General features: G+C 36.5%; 1 protein-coding gene across 1 annotated transcript in view; it reads left to right on the forward strand.

Moving 5' to 3' along the window:
- Positions 1–24041, forward strand: part of LOC108772053 (kinesin-related protein 4) — a 51667-nt gene that overhangs the window by 11048 nt on the left and 16578 nt on the right. Inside the window, exon 2 of the mRNA XM_018537504.1 lies at positions 18738–19472. Coding sequence (XP_018393006.1) covers positions 18905–19472 — 568 coding nt within the window. The 5' untranslated portion in view covers positions 18738–18904. The remainder of the gene's footprint in view (positions 1–18737; positions 19473–24041) is intronic.

The raw sequence follows: 24041 nt of genomic DNA on the forward strand, positions 1-24041 counted from the left end.
CTATTTTTCTTAGTCTACATTGTATTGCATGAAAAAGAATTATTCGTATTATTTATAAACATATAGAAAGTGGAAGACGAATCGGGAACAAATATAGACTATGAAGATTGCAATAAACTTCCTATAAATGCTACAAGAACAAAGACACTTTATAATTATTAGCGTGTATTTTATTAACTTGATTGGAACATCTTAGAATGCGGTTTGCATTATCATGCTTTTATTCATTTGTGACATGCGTACTGCAATTTATTGCCTTATGTAATTTATAAAATATTTTACTCTAAGAGAAAGAGAGAATAAGGAAGTCAAAGGGGCATATCTCAAATTACACGAAAAAAACATTTGCAAAGAAAAAGCAAGGAAAGCAAATTAATATTTTATCTATCTTGTCGATTTTTTAATTTCCGTATTTTACAAACGCTAATATATTTTTATTGCGCGTATAATAAATATATTAATATTTTGTTTTGGTCTTTGTTGTGTTAAAAAAAAAAAATTGAAAAATTTTATGTTCCGAAGACGTCAACATCTTATTTTTAAATATCGGAACAATAAGGTCTATCCTTTGCACAAATTTTGTATGTATATATTCCATTGTGCATTCTTGTGTGTACAATGGATTGACGGACGATTATAACCCAGGGTTAAATATTTACATTAATCTTTCTTATGCTCATTACTACCAATGTAGTTTAATTTCAATCTTGATTTAACACTAACTCTTCATCTTTTTCTCGTTTTAAGAATTAAAAATGTAGAGTAAGTTGAATTCAGATAATTAATCTATATAAGTAGCAACAAACCTTAGCCCATTTGTTTCAAGAAATAGACAGAGAGAGATAACGGATCTACAAAAAAAATTTTAATCTAGGCGTAATTCATAAATGTATTATTTGTATTTTCTAAAATTAGAATAGAAAAATTATATGACATCCACCGAAAATATTTGATATTTAAAAGAACATTATTGCAATTATAAAATTAACTTTATTTAGTAAAATAATTATATAATTTTTTCGAAAGAAGTTAAATAATTTTTTAAGTATAAACTTTTATAAAAATTTGTAAGTGTAAGTCTATTTCTTAAATTTTTATTTAGATCATCAAAATAAGAAGAGAATTAATTCGGTGAATGATATTAATATACGATATGCAAGTAATATTAATTATTTGTTTCGCGGTTGCTCTATACTTTGCAGGCTTCTCCTTCTCTCTAATTTCTCTACTACTTCTAGTTTTCTTGTAACATCCACATACAACTCTCGCAAAAACAATGTTAATTACGTGCCTACCCTAATTACCAAAATATGATAATTGTTAAGGTATTTAGTACAGCACTCCCGACCTTAATTGCATGCGACATGTACAGTCAACCCTCTTATAACACGGTACTCTGAAAACACTGTTTCATTATAACACAGTGCAAAATTGCTACAGATTTCGTACAACACGATTCTTCGAAAACACAGTTTCCATATAGAACGATTTAATAAATTTGGAGAACCCTCATATGTACTATATAACACGAGTTAGGTATTTGATTCGGAGATCAAAATCGTATATCATTTTAATAATTCCACAGTTTACATAGGTACAGTACGATACAAATCAATTGTGTGTTATAGGAGGGTTGTATTTTACTATCTTGCGATAGAAGAATAATATGAAAAAAAATACGATTAAATTAAGTAGTACGTTCGATACACGCAATATCTCGTAAATTAGCAGATGGTTTTAATCACTGATATATAAACGTTGAATTTACACTACGTAATTAAGAAATATGAAATACAAATTTTTTATTTCGAATTATAATTAAATGCCTCGATACACCACTTGTTTCTGAGTCAATTTCTCATTTACTTTTACGAAATAAATAAATTGATAAAATTCAAAAATAGCTTTTCACTCTGATATTATACGAGAAATCGAGTTGGTTATGAAGGTGTGATGGACACACATTTAAAAATAATGTATATAATTGAAATTTGTCATTATTTACCCATAACCATTCTGATGGATGCATACAAAATACATCTATATCGCAAATCCCGCAAAATACACATATCATTAATAAACTGCCGATACGTCGTTGCTTTTCATTATTTAATTTAGCGATTCGTATAATTGATTTTCATATTTTCAGTGACATTAAAATGATATTACAATTTAACGGAAGAACAGAATATTCGGTTTATGTAAGTTTATCCCATAATTCATTATGAATATTTCGTAGAAAATATGAATTATTAAAGATTTGGATGTTATACAAAGAATCTGATATTTAAATAATAAATCCAGACAATACACAACAAACATTCGCGTGCTTTTAATAATATTCAAATTTAACGTTACGAGAGAATATGATAGAATACTTGGAATGTGTTTATTTTAATAATTCGTTGAATAATTTGAAAAATTATTGGCACGTTGATGCGCGTCCTTCGCGGCGTACAGTGTATTGTTTATGAACAGCGTGGGCGTATTGTTTACGGCGGTTTCGTGACGCTATTTATGCGACACATTTGAACCGACAGACAACAGCACGAGCCGTTTCGTGTACAGCGTTATCTCTCGAAACGCGATCATTCCTTCTAAATAATTAGCAACGATAATCTCGCGTGATTAATTAATTCTCGTGACTGGTGATTTATGAACGTATATCGACACAACAGGTCTTATTCATCGGAGCATTTTCTCGCTATTTATTTATAATAATTATTTCGAGGAATCAAGACGACGTAGAATCAGTAGAATGGCAATTATTATCGCCTATTATGATATTTACAAGCAATACTCTTATACTTTCTCAGCGACGTTTGAATATGATTACTTTTCGCGTTACTTTATGAGTTTATCCGTGTTTGAAATATAATTTGTTCAAATATAATTTTATTTTAAAAACGCGAATTACGATTACTAAAATGAATTAAGGATATTACACGATTGTATGAATCGCTGAAGTAGCAAAAGCAATGGAAAGCAAGATATGTCGTTTATTTATTAATGATGTGTAATTATGAGAGTTATACGTTCAAAATACGTTGCACAAATATATTGAATTTCTATTGTATATATTTTTGGAATTTGTGTACACCACATATTAATTAGTTGTTTTATTGTTCGATGTTATTGCTCGATATCAGGATAAAATTTTTATTTCCGAATTTTTCGAATATTTGCGTATATAAGCTAACATGAAATGAAGGAATCGAGCGGTGTTACAATACTTCTAATTGGTAAATATATTCGTAATTAAGCCTGTGTTGTCAATTGTACGTGGCACAAATTTGTCGTTTATTTATTAAAATGATGGAAATCTATGCTATTTTTTAAATTTGTCCGTTTATTTGCGAGATCTTGCGTGCGTCGAATGTATCATAGCGAATGACGCGATTGTAATATTTTTGCGTCGCTCTTCTATCGCACAGAAGTAAAAAAGTGCGCGTTGAGTGTAATTAACATTGGGAGTGTCGTGCAAAGTGCCCTGCAATTATTGTATTTTGATGGCAAGTACGGACATGTGAATTAACAATGATTTCGCGAATGAGTACGAATGTATTTACTGGACAAAAGCGGAAGAATTCGATGTACCGCACTTCGTCGTACTTTCAAATATTAAACATTTTTTTTATATCAGGTAAATTCAGGATTTAATATCTCATAAATTATATAGTTATGACTATAGTCATAACTTTGCCGTTGCGCATCGTATCGATAAATTCTAAATTATTTTTTACTTACAAAATGATGAATCTGTGAACGTTGTAGATCGCAGGGTCTTTATATAGATCTATAAACTGGTCAATTTTAATCGTCTATTATTTAAAAAATATTGTGACCCCGACTTTTTGTAAATATTCATATATAAAAATGTTGTATTCTGATTAATTCCTAGAATACAGTATTATGTATTGCAGATTGTGGAGCAATCCGGTATTCTTAGATTTGTATGTGCTATAAGAGAGAAAATTATACAGCTATCGTACAGTCATTTTGACTTCTAAAGTGAAATCAGAGGGCTGAACCCAATGCGGACGATACGTTGCAATAGTAAATTGCAACGCGATATTGTATCACGGAATATTAAACGGTTTCCGCGCAATGCTGCAGCGCGAATTGCAATAGCTCTGAAATTACGCGAAAATTCAGTATTCCAGGTTTCAATACCAGACTCCAATCCGTGTTACCAGTTTGTCGCCTAATCAAGCCTCGGCTCGATTTGTCGTTAACGGGCTAATAACGAGTTGCGAGCGCGACCTGACTACGGACTGCAATTTTTGCGTGCGAAAACTACCGCAATCGATGCCCCGCACGCCAGAGCGAAGCCTGCAGCTGGCATACCGGTATTGACGTGCACCCATAATTCGCCAATTACGCCCGACTGCGTGAGTCATTCCCGCGCCGATCGATCGGTTGGCGCTTGGAACATTTTTAACGCATGTCGCTAAAAATACAGTTTTAAGTCATCCTTCTGTATCTTCAATCTATAAATTACCGTTAAAGCATCATAATATTTTCGAATTGACTTTCCTTCTACCGTTATATAGAAGATTAACGTTAGCCTTTATTATTTAAAGTACAAACGTATATTTATTATTAAATAGTTTTTATACACTTGAAAATTTTTACACGAATAATAGGATCTTAGTGTTCAATCGTATGCGGCTCGTGAGAAATTTTTCAATATTAATTCATAAAGCTGCGGTCTCTATCGAGAAAAGCGATTCTGTATCGAAGGCTCGTGAACACGTATAGGGTGACCGGTCGTACTTTTTAAAAGTATGTTACACTCTCTCTCTCTCTCTCTTTCTCTCTCTCTCTCTCTCAGATAGATGGTAACCCTACTCGCGAAACTTATAATGGTTTCAGGACACCCTGTACATTTAGTGTCTCGATTAAAGGTAACGTGCTTCGCGGTGAGAGAGCACGGAATCCGCTAGACGGGCAAGTACGGCTATGTGAAGTTGGCCCCCCCACTATTGCAAATCTAAAAATGGCCATGACCATTCGTTTGGTGGTCGTTTGGTGGTCGTTTGGTGGTGTTTGGTAGTCCATTCCGGACGTTTGGTAGTCAAAGATATAATGAGAAATGTCAAAAAAAGAAGAACGCGCGTGAAGTTAGCCTCCCCATTTCTAAAACTCGGCTTTGCAGACTGCAAATGCAATAATGGCTGTAAGCATTTGTTTGGTTGTCGCTTACTGATGTTTGGTAGTCCATTCCGGACGTTTGGTAGTCAAAGTTATAATGAGAAATGTCAAAAAAAGAAAAGACTTCCAAACGTCTCCGAAATGGACTACCAAACGTCAGTAAGCGACCACCAAACGAATGCTTACAGCCATTATTCCGTTTGCAGTCTGCAAAACCGAGTTTTAGATATGGGGGGACTAACTTCACGCGCGTTCTTCTTTTTTTGACATTTCTCATTATATCTTTGACTACCAAACGTCCGGAATGGACTACCAAACACCACCAAACGACCACCAAACGAATGGTAATGGTCATTTTTAGATTTGTAATAGTGGGGGGGCCAACTTCACATAGCCGGCAAGTACTAATGCTTCCAGGATATGCGTCGTTCTACCTCGCCGCGGTAATGCTGCGATTATGCCAGATCGTCCGGCGCAATCGGCCGGGTTGTCGTCGCGAGGCGACGTGTATGTACCGTACGCGGTGTATCGCGTATTTTCATGTACGGATCACGTTAGGTACTTAAGTGATTCATGCCAGTTGGAATGCCGCGATGTGGCAACGCTCGCGCTCTGTACGGCGCTTTAAGGTGAATCCAAACTAGCGCAAGAACGAACGATTTGTGAATGAGTTTCGGAAGTGCTTTCGCTTTTTTAACGAGACCGTATCGGCAAGAGGTATCTATGGATGTAAACTCTAACTCATTCCTGCACTGAGAAAAATTGGAAATGAACGAACTAGTATAGATTCTGATCATATTAATCAGATTTAATTGCACTAAAAAAAATTACTAAATTTTAATATTTCTTTTAATGGTTCTAATTATAAGTAAATATTGACTAAGTGTAAACATATATTTATTTCATACCAAAATCATTAATGGCCCGTTTTTTCACTTCCAGATAAGCGGATAACTTTATCCAGAAGATATCTATTGTATTCTGGGAGATATCACCTGGATGAAGGTTATCTAGAAATGAAGAAATTGGGTATAATTTGATTAAACCATCATTTTTTATCGAGTAAATATTTATTTACTGTAAGTAAATGTTCGCTTAATAATATTCAAAGAAATATGTATTAAGGTTTAGTAAATTTGCTCGGTGTCCACTTTCCACTAGAATGCAGCCAATTAATGCAACCGCAGCCTCTTTTTCCAGTTCTGTGGCGCGATCCGCGCTTATCGAGGCTTGGTCTGGAACCACCTTTACGCTACGCGCGACAGCGAGCTCCTTCGTGCTTTGCTTCGTGGATTGGCAAAGGCACAGGGAGACGGTACGTCCGCAGCACCGCACGGTTCGCCGGTTCTCTCTCCTTCCTTCCATTTGTCCGTCGTTTCCACCTCCTTGGAAGTCGCCCGGATGCGTGCCGCGCGCGATGTGCGGTTGCGTCATATTCGATTCTCGGTGCGATTCGCACGAACCGGAGAACGGAGAACGCGAAGCCTTCGATTTGCGCTGACAGCTCTTTTTCCACATATTTTTTCATAATTGTATCAATGCGTCTATCATCGTTTAACAATATTATTTTTTTATTGAATATCTCTTAGAGAGAGAGGGACAATATATTTTTAAAATCTCAATTTTATAATTAACAAGTTCAATTTTTTCCTATGCAATTAGCGCAAACCAAAAAACTTCCGCATAGATAGCTCTTTTTTTAAATATAAATATGTATAGGTAACGCATCTATCATCGCTCGTTTATATTATTTATGTTTCCTTATTAAATATTATCTTATAATTACAATATTTTCTTATTAAAGTTCTCCGGTTTTATAATTAGCACGGTCGACTCCGATATGATTCGCGCGAATCGAATTGGAGAACGAAACCTTCGATTCGCGCTAACTTTTTCTTCTTAAATTTTTTTCTTAAGTATTTATCTTTAACAGATCTATCACCGTCGTCTATATTATTTATATATTCTTATTATATATAATTTTCTAATTACAATATTTTTTTTTATTGAAATCTCACTTTTATAATTAGCTCGATTTCCGATACAGAACAAGAATCATATAGATTTGTTTTTTCTTCTCTTTTTTTTTTCTTGGACTACATCTTTAATCCGCATTTCTCTCACCGGTCGTCTTATAATATTTTCGTTTTGAAGTCTCGCAGTTTTATAATTAGCTCAATGTCTTAGAGCACTTCTATTATTAGCAAATGTGTACTTTCCACAAATATTTTCGAGAGATTTATGTTTCGTACATATGTAGGCATGTTAACTGTTTCATTACGACAGGAATTCTAAAAGTCCCCCCGAAAAAATTCGAGTTTGACTTTTAGTGTACGTATTACAAATATTGTTGCAAGATCAACGCTTGTCGGACAGAATTTTTACAACAGAAGAATGCGCGCTTCGAAGCACCACGTTTCCTTGCGCTCAATTTATATGAAACTTATTGCTTCCTGTTTTGTATTCCCCCGTAAAAAGTTCGTAGCCGTTCGCGATGTCGGTCGCGAACGTTACATAATTTAAGAGCGTGATTTAAGAGGGAGTCTTTCCAGCTGGTGGGAGTGTTGGCTATGATTCATCACGTCACGTAGAAAATATTAAATTCCACGCAAACGCTTTTAAACGCGTCCTTGGTCAAGCTGTTTGCCGGCGGTCCGTGATCTTCTTGTCCATTAGACTCGAACGACCCGGTTCGTTCTGCCACGTCTCGCGGTTAATTCTCAAAAATAGCACGTATCGCGTTTATTACGCTAATTAATGCAGTCGTTACTTTGGGCACGTCGTGGCCCGACCCAGGAAGGAAGGTCGTAAAAATGGGTGCCGCTTGAGAGACGTCCTTTGCAGAGCAGCGAGATCGACGGGGCGAATACTTCCTGTTCTCGTACAACACAGATAAATGCACGATAGATATTTTTGGATGCCCGCGAGCGTATTTCTCTTGCACAATATAACCGTGGATCATAAAGTGCAGCCCTCTCCGTATCAGTTAATGCTAACGTTGTGGCTGTACGAAGATGAATTTTGCGGTAAAATAAATTGTGAAGAACAAATCGTGCGTAATTTATTTAAAATAATATTAAGAGTTAAAATTTTTGATTAAGAGTTATGTTAAAAGAAAATCTTCTACGGAAGATAATATTATAATATAATATTATAATATACATACTGGGAAAAAAAATATTGTGATTACTATAATTTCACTATATAATTTTCGGTGCCAACATATATTTTTTTATAAAACTATAACTATAATTATTATTATTAACATTGTAGCAGTAATAAATAACTGTAAGGAGATGTTCTATAATCGCAATTATTTTATCACACACACACACACACATACAATTATAATTACAAATACCAAATATTTTTCTTTTAGTGTATTCTTAATATAGTGTAATATGATATTATGATACAACACTACAATACTGTAACAAAATACTATATATTTAATACACGCATCACGTAATTTCATGCTTGAGTGCCTTTTCCTAAAATAGCAATAATTTGTTTCAATCATTTTTCTAAAATCTCTCAAATCCGACGAGCTCGTCTATTGATCGCACAGTTCTGATTTAAGGAAGACTGAGGGGCGGAAAAACTGTTGTTTTTATCACATACATAATTCACTATAAACAAAACCGAGACGTTTATATATTTCACACCCTTTGCGTTTTCTCCGTGCTTGCACTAAATAACGCTCTCTCGTCGACGTAAAAGCGATCGCGCTCGTTAAAAAGGAAACTTTCTACGCGTTGGTGAAAGCAGCGTAGAATAATCTTGATGAGTTGAATCTTCGATACCGCAGATATGGAAAAATACACCGATCGACGCGATAAACGTATAGCGAGATTATTTTCACGTGTTCTCGCGGGGCATTAAAATCTAAGTAATAATTTTTTCCAAGTCTTGGAAATTTCGTTTCGATATCCAAATGAAATCGTGATACCGCGATGAGTTTTCCTTCTTCGTTATGACGAGACGGGAATTACGAACGTAGGCGAGGGTGGCTGTGAGTCATCACGCGTCCTTACGGAATATCGCATGACAGAAAAAAAATTTCCGCATAAACGTGCACATTCAGACTTCGAAGAGGACAAGAGGAGAAGGAAATTGTGGGAGGATATATAGAAAGTACAAATAAAACAAAGTCTCTTGTTGAAAAAGATAATTGGATCTGTTCTATCTTTCTCTAGAAAAATATGGTAGAAACAAAAAAAATAGAAATGTCTTGAGATTTTAAACGTATTTATGTGCGTACACTATCGAGGTATAAATCACCATTGTGACGATTGAATGGAGTCGGAGATACAGGCTCATACAGAACGTAAAAGCTGCGTTCGACAGAAAAAACAGCCTTGAAACTGTAAAATTCTTTATTGCTCACATAATCTAAATGTATAAACTAATCGTATATTAAAAATTTTTTACAACACAGTTGCAAAGCTGGTTTTTCTGAACACCACCAAAGTTATAACAATATGTCAAAGTAGCTTCAAAATGATTAAGAAAATACGATCGATATGGCACATATATTAATATTTATACATACTTAAGAGCACAAAAAATACTGCTGCATATTGAAGTAACTTTTAATCCTGATGGCAAATCGCCGCTAAATTTTTTCAATGAAATGTAGAAGAATGTGTAATTTTTCATAATTCTCTTTTTCTTTTAAGTATCAATCATACCTCCTTTATTTTAATGACATTTTGACGTTATAATGGCCTGTCTGGCTTCAAGACGTTTTCGATGAGATCTTCGGGGAAGATCTTATAATATTAAACACATATTCCAAAATCCCGTTCAGTCTGTACCGAACGAACACCCGTATAGTATCTACGGGGTGGGGGTAGCCGGCTGGCCGACGCACAAGGGTGGCGTGAGTCATCGCACGGCATTGGACGGGTGCCGACCGGCGGTGGCGACATCCGGCGGATCGGCGGACCGGCGCGGCGAGAGCGAGAGGGAGAGGGAGAGCACAGCGCCCGGCCCGGCGAAAATCAGTCGTGATCCGCCACGCCCGGTGTAACGTTGTAACTAGCATCCCGAGCGTAGCAACGTCTACGCGCTTCGGAAGTTTTCGAAACACCTGTAACCCGCGCCGATCCTGCGAGAGGAGATCGCCGCGCGCGATCCATCCGTTCCGTTTTGTGCGCGAACAGCGCTTAAGTACCGTGCTGCTCCGTGCGATCGTTCCTCGCGAACGCCCGAGAAGAGAGCCGGTGAGAGAGAGAGAGAGATTTCGTCGCCCTCGCGACAGTCCTGTCAGTCGATCGAGCTTCCGGTGACACGAGTGGTGCGTCGCGGAATTCCGCCGTCTGCAATTGGCCGGAGTCGGCCGGGATCCGTTCGTCGCTACTGGCAGAGTGAGTCATTGCTGTTGTGCAACCTTCCTTCGCTCGACCCCTTCGCGATTCTCGCCGTCCTTGCTCCGTCGTTCCCGGACCGAGAAAACGTTCGAAAGTTTTGGTTCTTTCGTTTATACGTAATTACTTGGTACTTTTCTCTTGCAAGCCCGACGGAGGGGAGGGATTTTTGATGTCGCGGAAAGGATATTTCAAAGCCTGTTCTCTCTCTTTTTCGCTGGGTATCGATCACGTAACTTTTTCTCTAGACCGGAAAAGTGAAAATCTTTATGCATGTATGTATGTACATATATAGAAATATGCTAAGGTCTCGGTAGTCCTAAAGGCTTAGGACGCTCGCACGGATTGTCAGAGATCCGGGTTCGACTCCCGGCCGAGATAATATTTTTTGCAATAAGAAATTAATTATTTACAGTTTTTTTTTTAAATGGGTTATTCAACATTATTAAGATCGATATTAGATGCGTAAACAGCATCAATAATTGTTATAGTCAATTTAACTCTTAACCTTGAGACTGCCGGGATTTGAGATATTAAACCGTCCTTTAAAAGTGGCCGTGTCTTGTATCATGTATCAACTATATAAAAAGTTCATGTCATAGGCCGAGCCGATATATCGGCTTCCCGGTAGCCTTAAGGTTAATATTACTGCGGTATAGTTTATTAGTGTTGCGTTTCAAGTCTGAAAAAATTTCGGCGCGCAATCGAAGAATTACATACGTAGTATATAAATTCACACGCAATTATTTAGAAGGATCCGTGATCCAACTTAGACCGCTGTGGCATTGTCTCATTCGGTTTGAAATTTAGCGTCCAATAAGAATTGATATTGTATTTATACATATAATAAGAAATTTTCACTTTTCACGTTTCTCTCCGCTCTAGAAAGAAAGTTACATGATTGACCCCCTGAACTTCTTACATAGTTTATCACTCCTTTTTATCTGTTCACGTTGAAGAGGAAAAGCGAAAGATGCAAGAAATTCAGCAAAGAATAGACATAGAGGATTCTGGAAGGAAAGCATAGGCTACATTTTAAAATATTCTCTCCGGAAAAAAAAATTTACTGGATATGATGAATATTTTCTACTTAGTGATAATAAACAAGTAAACACAAACATATTCTATCTTTCTTGGCATTCAGAGAGTAACAAAGAATGATGTTTGTGTCAACTTGTGTCACCAAATGGAAAACATAGTTATCTTTCTTAAAATTTTTCTCAAAGCGGGTGTTTTGAAATGTACTCCATTTCTAACAATGTTGATTAACTTTAATCTCAGTTTGACTTATTTATCTTTTTCTAATTCTTCTAAGAATCATCTTTTTTCTATAATAACTAGAAAATATGATGTTCTTAGAAGAATTATAAAAGATAAACAATAAATTAAATCGAAGTTAAAATTAATTTGCATTATCAGAAACAGGCATAGGGTACATACACTTTAAAACATCCTCTCCGAGAAAATTAAAGGTAAAGAGTAACGAATAAATTCAACCGAGACTAAAATTAATTTATGATATACAAATAGAAATAGACATTAAACGAATCCTTCGAACATCTTGGAAGCGAAACATCGAAAATTTGCTCGATCACGAGAACTCGAGTCGATAAAAAAAAAAATAGGAAAAATTGATTCGCATAGCAATTGAGAATCTTTTATTTCTTGGTAACAGCGCGATATACAAATCATCTCTCCTCCCGGCGTGAGATTATTAATTTATGTGCAGCACAATATTTCCAAAAGAAATATTGACAATGCTAATAAAGAAAAAAAAGCAACGCTTTTTGTCCAAGAAACGATGCCTTATTTCTCGATCGCATTTTGAAAATGGTTTGTACTGCAGATTTACTCGTGGATGTGTATCCGGTTTAAGCAGGGGATTCGAAGCGTTGGATCGGCCGGGCACCGAACTGCAACGCCCGCGACGCGACGTTGGATTAGAAATCGTCAAATCCGCATGTCGAGATTCTCCGCGATCCTTTTCAAATCACCGGATACACGTTAACGGAGTAAAATGTTGATTTACTCAGTACTTCTTGCGCGAGGCAAACCTTAGGCGGACGTAGGCAGTCGGCTCCGATGAACATTGGTTCAACGATCGTTCCGCGAGCGAATCTAGATACCTACGTGTGTGCCACCTACATAATTCATATCAGTATCGAGCAACCGTTTTGACGAGGAGAGGAAAAAAAAAAAGAAAATTGCGGACGATGTTTTGCCGAGAACTCATGACCGAGTCGGGCAAATCGTCGTGCGAATTCCTATCGGTCGGCCGAACGAGACGACGCACGGATGTAAAAGAATCTCAAGTAGTCCTCTTCTTTCTCCTCGCGGTTGTCGCACTACTGCATGGATTACCGACACGCGTAATTCAATATTTCCGTGTAATTCATATCGTCGTTGGCTGCAAAGAGTCCGCACGCGCGTGTCTACCTGGCTTGCAAGCTTTGTAACTGATATGAAAGACACTTTGTTTTCGGATAATGTAAAATGTGTAACACAGATGGTTACCTACTTCAACTCTGTAATCTGAAGATCGCCTATGTAACGTCTTATAAGTTAACGGAACAAAGTGAGCAAAATCGATTTTAACTAACATTTTTATTTGTTGCTCATTCATTGCTAACAAGTTGCCAAAGAAAAAAATTTGTTGCTCTATTAGTTTTTTCTTATAAATTATGTTCCTCTAAAGGAAGATTAAGTTAGCCGAACAATATACATATAGAATAAAGCCGATTGACGTAAAAATAACATAGGAATTTGTTGCTATCGAAATATGCAAGTTACGAATTTATTGCTTGCAAAATAAGTCTTAATTATAAACATTATGTTACAAATATTATACTCTAAGAATATTATAAATATTTTAGTGAATTTGCTCACTTTTGTAATTTTCATCTCGTTTCAAGATACATAATCGACCCTCTAGGACTTTTTAGCACAAGCATCATTCTTAAGCAAAATATCATTCTCATATTTCTCTGAAATAAATAAAAGAAGGTGGAGTCCAGTTCCTTCCTTAAACTTGTAATATCTACACATAATTGATAATAGAGTAATATAATGTAATTAAAAAGTATCTTGAATTTTTCGACATTTTTGAAAAATCTAGAATAATAAAAAAATATTTGTGATGAACGAAAAAAGAACCAGACTGCAGATAGAGGGAATGAAAATATGATTTCAGGTGGATGGTTAAAATTACAGAGATAAGCGATTCTCTCGCGACGATTTCAATCATAATATTTCGAATGTTATTAATTCAAGCAGCGTACTTAACGGTGATATTAATGATTCAAAAATGGCATTGGCGACGAACCGATTGCGCATTTCTCATATATGGACTTCGTTAGTGAGTTCGTGCAGTTGAATTATAATTACGAGGAAAAATGTAGGATCACGAATGCATTAAATGTCCTGCGTACAATGAGAGGAACAGAAATAAATATTAAATGTTACAAATAAAAGAATTAGAAATAGATATTAAACGTAACTTACAATGGATACAAATAAATAAGATACACCAAAGATATATTTATGTCTTATATATATATATATATATTTGATTTGTATTTATTGTGCGATATATTTCTATGTTTATTTTCTAATTTTTTAATTTATAATATTTAATAATTATAGCATTCCTAATATTTCTTCTATTGTTCACAGGATCTTATGGCACTTAAAAAAATCGTTCTAGAAAATTCACTCAACGTCAATGCACTTGTCAATCCTACATGCCATCCTGTGTTATTATCATTATATAATTATTTCAATCGACATTTACTTGACAAAGAATATTACACGCATTTCCCATAATTCATGAATATTTTATCCATCTGTAAAATCGATTTTAATAGGAAATTGTATGAAAGCTGTTTTGCTAAAAATTATTGACATTTAAGTTTTAATTACCCCTTTAAGAAAAAGAGTGTACAAATTAATTTAATAGTTTATATAAATAAGTAATTATATATTTGTAATCCTTAAACTAAAATTGTATTCTAGTTCTGCTATATTTGCACGCGTTTCCGAAACTTGAATTTGAAAGAAAATCACTAACGATTAAATTCGATCAATTAAAAACTCCCTTGATATGTTTAAGAAGCCCTTAGGGAGATTCTGTCAAGTATATAACGTAAGATATAAAACATCCATGATTTGATTATCGTATTGCGTGTTAACGCTATCTATACGGCCGCTTAGGGCTATAAGGCTATCCTTCAACTCACCATGTGGGATCGTTGTGATATGTTGTTATGTTATGTGTGCGTGCACAGCCCCTCGAGTTAGGTAGCGTGCGTCGTGCTATCTTTGCACGAGACTTTCATTCATCGGTCTTATCGTAGCTTCACTATCAATGTATGCGACCAGTCGCTATAAGTGACCTTGGCTAAGTCACCGCTGTCATCATTGAATAGATGAAAAAAAGACGTGATTAGAATTCATTGGCCCTCTATATAACAGCAAGCTTGACAGCCGCACAAAGGACGCCCATGTTTGTTCATTTTTCTCTGTCATAATGAGCTCTTTATTCGATATTATATAGTAGCTGTAAACTGTTTCCTTTTTTTTATACTAAAAATACTATACCTATGCATAAAAACGATAAAGAAATAAAAATATTTATATATACCGAAAAAATTTATTAAATCTTAATATGCATATCATATTTTTTTTAAATACTATTATATTAAGTAAACATTAACTTACAGTAAATAAATATTTATTCAATAAGAAAATGATAGTTAAATTAAATTAACGGTTTTTGTATCAAATAAATATATGTCTATATATTTAGTAATTATTTACTTAGATCGATTTAAACAAATATTTATTAAAATTTAGTATTTTTTTAGTGTGTAATATCGAATAGGGAAAATAAAAAACGGAATAAAATGAGATTTAAATGAGCGATGTCTGTCCAATTTTTTTGTGGTTTAACGTGAAGAATATTAGAGACCTAGGTCAAAAAAAACCCCCAATTGTTTTGCCAGGCGAGGATAAAAAGAGGGTATAATCGTTGTCCTGCGGCGGTAGCTGACATCATTTGCGCACGTTTTCGCCTTCGTTTACACCCACCCTTTGCGTTAACGATGCAACTCGCGCTCGTTCAATCCCCGAACAATCGATGGTGCGCGTAATGAAGTTTTCTTTCGCTTTTTTCTACGCAATGCCAACTTGCTCGAAAAACGGACGAAATTCTCTGTTTTACGCTGCAGCGAGGCAACGCGACGATTTGATTTGCGAGCACGTGTTCGTCGAGGATAGGTACCTGCCAATTATCGCACCTGCCATCAGCTCGTACATATTCATTGTGGACACATCCGATTATCGATCGATGGAACATAGGTCGTCCCCATAGCCGTCCAATGCGTCACCCAGCACACCATATCCGGATGTCCCCAATGACTCTTAGCGTTGATGGTGTTTATGCCGTTAATGTAAAGATTTGTCTCTGTGAAAGGATTATAGGGCTTCCCTGTACATGGGAAAAGAGAGATTGCATTAATTGGAGTTCTGGTTGAAAAAAGCAAATCGGAATTTTCTAGCAAAATCTTATTGTATTATAATTCTAATTGAAATAAATGCAGAATTTCGGTTTTTTTTTCGAATAAAAGAATTTTGTTAATTTCAATGTGAATTTTCTTCGCGATGAAACACGATATTGTCGGAGGATGAGTACCATTAGTAGCGGGGATACATCGAAAAACGAACCGATGGAAAATTAATATCCTTCCACCCTCCCTCCTCCGCCCAGATGGTGAGCGAACGCTCCTGCGGTGTAATAAAGTCACTAGAGCGCGAATTCAAGAGAATGAAAGAGAAGACGAGAGGTGAGCGCGTTAGGTGAGCGGCAAACGAGGTAAGGGGAGAAACGAAATGAGAGAGAGAGAGAGAAGGGTGAAGGGGTGAGGCGGAGGATGAAGGAGCGACGGATGAGAGGGAGGACTACGCAGGCGTCGATAGGCTGCATAGCGCGTAGGTCAACGTACTTTCTACCAGGGCCGCACAATATATTGCCACATTGGTACCTTCCCTGATTCGGCGAATCTGCAATCACGATATCCGTATGCCGTGCGCGATATCACGAAATCACACTTCTAAATCATTATTCGAGAATGACTGATGCTATTAGGGTGATTAAAATCCCAATCGGGATGTTCCAAGTTTTGCGAGACATTCCGATTTTTAGCTCTCTTTAGAGGTGTCCTGAAAGAACCCTAGGCGGGATGATATTGTCCTGATTTATCACATAATGTAAATTAAATTAACATAAAATTTATTAATATGTTCGGTCCTATTAATCTAGTTTAATTTTAATCTTGGTTCAACTAATTCATCTTTTAGTTTTAATAATTAAAAAAAGATAAAGAGTAAGTTAAATCGAAATTAAAATTAATCTATAAAACATTGATAGAAACAGGCATGAGAATTTTTTTCGCCGATTGAGCTGAACGAGGAAGTTGGTCCTTTAAATTTTTAAAAAAATGTAGAAAGTTGTTTCTACATTCAGCTCATTCGATTGTTCATCATTGCATGCTTTTAGTGAAATTATTAAAAAAATAATTTTAGGAATGCTATACTGGCCCTTCAATCATGAGAAGAATAGATTTATGCTTTGAAACAAATAGATTATTTGCTTTGAAACAAATCTTTGAAACCTTCTATTTTATACGCGAAAAGCGTATACGTGTGGAAAGATCTTATATGCAAATTCAAAAATACAAAAAGAAAGATCGGTCTAATTTTTGTTCCAAAATGAAGGTAAATTTCAGCCATCACATATATGTGATGGATGCATTGCAAAATTTGTCTAAACTTAGAGGAAACGACTTAAAGTTTTCTTTTTAAGTATTCAATTGTACGTATTAATTCTACATGTAAAACTTGTATATTTGTCGTCGCTTTATAATTGCTATCACTATTTCGCTGAATGTGAAATAAAAATGCCGTTTGAGAAAGGCATTTTGCTCCAAAAAAAAAATAAGTATGACGCATTAAGCCGGATCCAGACTAAGCAAACAAATGCGAATGAATAGCTTACTTCATTGAATGTGAAAGGTGCCAGAAATATCAGCAACGCAGTTCGAACTCATTGATGCAACTTGTTCATTCCTATTTCCTGCTCGTTTAGTTAATCTGAATCCGACTTTACATGTCTAGCAGTTTCAGTATTTTCTTGGATTTTCTCTCTCTTAGACAGAATATAACAATAAAAAGTTAATGAAAAATAAGACATGATATATAATTTATATTCATAACAGTTTTTTTCATACAAAATACATCTTTGTGCTGCAACAGTAGTAAAGAAATGTCCTGTAATTTGGAATTACGGAACATTCAAATTTATGAACATCCATGCGTGTGAGAGACAGGAAGTGGTATTCTCACTAGGAGAAGTAAATGCAGTACTCGGTAAAAGTACCGTAAAATCTGGACATTGCGAGACATTTAAATATTCAAGAGACATTGTTAGAATCCGTGGATTCAATGCAATCCGAAAAAGATAATCGATCGTGTTACACTTACATCCAGTTTGTAACAAAGATAAAAATAAATGATTCTGCAAATCGTCTTTGCAATCTTTCAACGGATTATGCAATTATATAAATTTGTGTTTTGTAAGAAACAATATTACAATGCTATACGAAGGTCTTCAACGTGATCGCGTGAAGCACGATTTATTCACGAGCCATTGACTCTGCCGACTATAAACCGTACTTTTATTACCATGACTCACGCCAATAAGTTAATTGTCTACGGAACAGCGCATTGAAAAATATTTCTGCACTGAAATAGAGTCTGCTAAGTTACCAAATGTTGAAACAATTCTAATTAAATGTTCGGTTAAGTAAGAAACATTTTATATAATAGTGATTTTTGCCCTCTTCTGAGTCAAGTCTACTCTGGAATGTTTCCGCGAAATTTCGTAGAAGGCTGAAAAATGAGACCACGCAACGGTTTCAAATATACTTAATATGATATAATAGTAATTAATCCATAACTGGAACAGTTCTATGACAACCTTAAAATTGGTTTAAATATGATTTGGAATAATTTTATGTTCTACAATTTTTCAGTTTTAAACTTGAAAAATTCTTTAAAAAAACTAACAACAGAAAGTGTAGATCCCAAGAACCCATAACTCATACATTCCTTTAACGCAAAAAAAAATATATTTTGACGAATGTTGTTTTATTTTTGCAGACGACCTGAAACACGTGCATCAGGCTTTGCTGCAGAGTGCTAAGCGTGCGGGTTCCCTGGACAATATCACGGTAATCGTAGTGTTCCTGACGTCGCCGATCGAGATCGCTTCGCGCTCGAATCCGCTCCTGACGCATCAAGCACCGAATGGTCTATTACTAAACAACATGGATCCGAATAATCCGATCCCGTCGAATCATGATCAGTTCGATGTAAAACCAGCCTACATCAAACAGTTGATCGACGACGACATGGATCGCCCCGATTTCGATTTGCTTCTGAAAAATTCCGTGTGCGATATGACCAGGAACGGCAAGCACCGGAACGACGATGACGCTGAATATGATTACACGGACATAGGTCCGGAGACCGATGTCGACGCCGGCGAGGACGTGCACGACAACAATTATCCGACTCTCGCCGCATCGTCGTCGCTCGATCCCACTCCGGAGAGTGAGAAACCGTCGATGGAAATTGAGAAGTACAACGACGACGACGACAGGAACGACAACGATTATTCTAACCGCGATAACGCGAACGTCTACCCGGTGGACTCGGTAATAAACGACGACGATCTAGACAATCGCGTCCGACCGAATGATAAAGACGTTCGCGGCGCGGACGACGAAACGCCGCGCGACCACGGTGACGATGACAACGTCGCGCGTATCGAGACCGCTGGCACGCATACCGTCGTGGACGATGACGAGTCGCCACCCTCGCCGCAAGCTGCTAGTAAGTGCAACTTGTCCGTTGTAAGGGCTCGGCTGTGCGCCGCGCTGGTATACGGTTACGCTTATCACGCGGTGAGCAATCTGTTCGTGTCGTTGACGAACTACATCTCGAATTCGTTCGCCGCTCATATTTTCGGCCTGCGTAGAAAGTGAGCCTTATCTTTGCGTTTTGATCGTTCTCGCGAAAAGTGATTCGAAGATTCCATCTTCGATTATGTCGGAAAGTCACAGAGGAATGAAACGGACGAAGTCGAGAAATGTATGTGTCAGCGACATGTCAGCGGATTAACCGTCGCATGACGTGATGTAATTATCGTCGTATGCTCTGCGATAAAATTGCGCTAGTTATTATATACGTACCGCAGTACGAAGTATTTTATGTCTCTTTGAGAAACGATGCAAAATATCTTCGATTTTTTCGAAAGCTGAGATCGCTATATTTTTAACATTGAGCTATGTTCCCGCTGTTGCAACACAACAAGAAACTTTTCAGAAATAACAATACGAGCCAATACCGAATAAACATTTGTATGCATAAAACTTATTATCTAAAACATATAAATAAAGAAAATGTAACGTTCCAACCGTTCGTTTTGAGTCCTCTTCAATATAATCTTAATCAATAATTACATGAGTTAACTATAAAATTACATTGATAAAAATTCTAAACTTTCTATTGAGATTTAAAAAAAAAAAACCATTTGTTATTAAAAGTTTCTTGATGTTTCTTATTGCTTCGTTATTAAAATTTACAATGGGAACATAGCTTTAGAAATTTCTTGCCTAACAAAGTGAACAGTATCGCTTGTTAACAATATCGCTTTTTTTAAGAGTATGAAAAGCAAGTCTGTTGTAAGGTACGCAGTTATTTGATAGACGCGTGTTACATATAGTTTTCGTATCACGTTTCTTACATATGCAAATACGTCACATAAGAGTAAAATTGAAATGCATTTGAATTCACGGTGCATTCAACATGATTTACATGACTAAGATCTCTCTATTCTGTGACTTTTAACAGCAGTGTTAGTACCGTTGTACTGTCGTTTGAGCAGTTTTTTTTTTTTACCATATACAATACACCTGCGCAACGACAATATAATGATACTGTCATTAAGAGTTACAAACAAGAGGTCTAAAGAGTACATCCTGTAATGACCCGCTTTTCGTACTTATGATTCGCAAATGGCCTCCTCATTCTACTCTCCTTAGTAACAGAAGTACAGCGAACACTTGTAGCATCGATCATCCGTTACATCCGTGATCTTACATGGATAAACAATATTCGAGATTAGTCGGTCTATAGCAAAGCTGCTATCTTCTTGTCGGTAAAATGTCGTGCAGATAAATTATCGCGTTTCTCCAGTTTTTTTTTTATGTCACGGAGATACGTTATCTTTATTAATGGCCTATATGCCATGTCGCCGTGCCAAGCACAGCTGTAATCAACTGCAGTTTTAAAAATGTTGATGGCGCTAAAATCGTAGTTTTTAAATCGTTATCGAGGTCAGTACGGTTTCGCTAAATGAGAAATGAGTTTAATTATTGTGACTCATGTACAGGCCTAATGAACATCGAAGTTCGAAAGATAGCAAGTTGACGGAAGTAGCGGATATGTTAGAGAATATACCGTACGAGAAAACCTGTTTCTCTAATTGACTTTGAAATTGATTTTAACCCGCATCGGTAGCATTGCGAAAAACGGAAATTGATGTTCAATAAGAGGGTAATAAAAAGCACCGTTTACGCTATTAATACGCTTTCTCGATAAGCGGAAATGTTGAATATCAGGTGAACGAGTCTCGTTAGCATAAACTGGGCATCGTAAATCTTTATATTATTAGATAAGCAATGTTTTAACTGTTCATTATGTCTGAAAACGAAGGAAAAGCTTCTGAATCATGATTATTTATAACAAAAAAATGGATAATATTGTTTTAGAGCAATTATAATAATCAGTGTGGCATATATCATGAAAAAAGTTAGAAGACAAATAAAGATTATTTATCTGCTAATTAAATTAATGAGAAATAACAAAATGACTTAAATATTAGAAAATTATACTATCTTTAATTTGAAAAGATAAAAAGTGGAAAAAATTATTCATTTTATATAATACAAACAAAATGTTTAATTACTCTGATATTAAATAGAATACGTGATATATGAGCTGATGATTCTTATTGCTCCGCGTATTATCTTAAATACAATTTTGCAAACATAGAGGCAACGATTATTAAAATATGTTTGCATTTTTGCTAAAACAAAATCATTTCTATAACACCTGTTTTTAATATAGTCTGCTTTTAATTCTAATTTTTTTTTAACTTTTTCTATTAAACACTCATCATTATCATGCAAAAACTCATCATTATCGTGCAAAAACGGACGATGTTTTATTGGCTATTCGAAAAATTATTCCATCATTCTGCGTCGATGAAGATATTTTTAAACATTGAGAAACGTGTTTACGTGTGATAAGAGTAAATTGATAGTCTATTTTTCATATTTTTTTATTTATTTTCATTTTTTCTTAGTTTTGCTTTTTCTATTAAACACTCATTACGCAAAAACGAATTTTTATTGGCTGTACGAAAATCATTTATGCCCATTCTGTTAATGACGATATATTTTTAAACATTGAGAAACGAGAAATGAGCTTACGCGCGATAAGGGTTGATAATTAATTTGCTGTGTACATTTCAGGCAATCGCCAGATACAAAAGTACAACAGTTCGCCATTATCGTTATCGGCAGCAATTTCAGTTAATTAACAAGTACCATCATGTGTCTCTGGCATGCCGCGTAATCCCGTTACCGACATTCGAATCGAGCGCGCAATGGTCGAGGGTTCACATCGCCGCGTCGCGATTGGCCGTCGTGGCGCGCTCGTGTCGCTGATTCGTCACAGAGCGGCCAATTGGGCGGCGTGCCGCCAATTGTCGCCGGCCATGTGGAAGGGGCTTCCGGCAGTTCCTGTCGAGTTTTCGTATGGTTTGCGAGTGCGCGTCTACAGTCTCTCTCGGTTCGAGTTTTCCTGGTGTGGGCTTAGGATCGTGTTTCTCGCGTGGCAATCGTCGGCTTTTACACCAGATATATCGTCGCTCTGGGCGCACCGTTACTTCTCGAACGTGAGGACGGGACACACAAGACGTGAACGAGAGATGAGATACACATTCTGCGAGGTACGTTGCACGCGGCGCGCTCGTGTTCCCCTTCGCAGTTGGTTGTTGCCGGGAATCCGGGGAGAGCAACTCTTGAATTGCGTATTTAAATTTGGAGGTGACGCCGTGGCGGGGGGGGAGGAGGGACGCCGCGCGGCGTCGTCCGCCACGCTTCGGAATAGGCGATGACAACAGACCACGCGTTGTTGCCGGCCGGCGACCGCCGGTCGAAAACCGGCGGTTGCCTCGCCGACGATTCCACGACGCGATAACGGATAGACGCCAAAAAAAAAAAATGCATCCTACTCGCCGCGATTATCGCTGCCGTTATCGGAAATAGGAGAGAGAGATCGTTTCCGTGTCCACACAAGAACCGAACCCATGACGGTAATACCGGTTTTCTAGACCACGTTAATACGTTCCCCACTCTTTGTTTCCTCTTCTTTACATTCCGTCTCTTTCTCTCTTTGTGGATCTTTTCGGCGAACGTTACGGTTCGGATATCTTTTCTCCCTTTCTCTCCCTCGTGGTGATCGTAGGAACTAATTGCGCAGACTTTAAATCAAGGCCTACTGGCAGATCTTTCTCGAATATTCGATGAATTTAATTTCTTCGGTTTTCCGTCCCTTGCTACAAACGAGAAAGAGGAAGCGTTCTTAGGACGGAGGGGTGAGGAAAAGTGAAAAAAGACAGTGCCTCGTGTCATGCCAAGCGTGTCCGAAAATAACGTTGTGAAATCGCATTGTGTATTATCCTGTCGTCATTGTCGCACTGAGAATAAAGTCGCATTGCGCGATTTGTCAAATTGATTTCACGCTTCTCCGTTCTACAGTCAAATTCTGATGTAATTTCGATAAATGAAAAAAATGTTACAGGTAAAGGAATTCACGTCTTCTCGCATGTTTCTGTCAGCTAATAGAGAAAATTCTGTGGAAATTTTTTTATTATAAATTATAATATCGTGATTGAACAGATTTTAAGGATCGATTTGACCCTAATTTAATGACGCACAAATTCTTCCGTCGTGGACAAGGAAAGTTTCTTAAATCGCTTCTCGAAAGTAAACACTTGCCAGCGAATTCTGAGTTTTATCGTGTATATACATAATTTTTATTATTATAATGATAGGATATATCGTTGAATGAGATTAAATAAGACTGTATTTTCACGATCATGCATTGAATGACGCTTTCTTACATTGTTACGTAACTATTCATTCAAAATTTTATGTTAGATTATAATTATCCTCTACAAGCATTTTAAAAAATTTAGATTTATTATCAAGGTGTTATTGAAAAATATCAACCCTTTGACTGCGCACGTGGATTATTCGGAAATATCTACAATGGCATTTTTAGCGTTTACATTGGAAAAACTAATGCAACACTGGTATACACTGAATGCAA

This window comes from Cyphomyrmex costatus, unplaced genomic scaffold (assembly GCF_001594065.2).
Source record: "Cyphomyrmex costatus isolate MS0001 unplaced genomic scaffold, Ccosl1.0 scaffold175, whole genome shotgun sequence".
Taxonomy (NCBI): domain Eukaryota; kingdom Metazoa; phylum Arthropoda; class Insecta; order Hymenoptera; family Formicidae; genus Cyphomyrmex; species Cyphomyrmex costatus.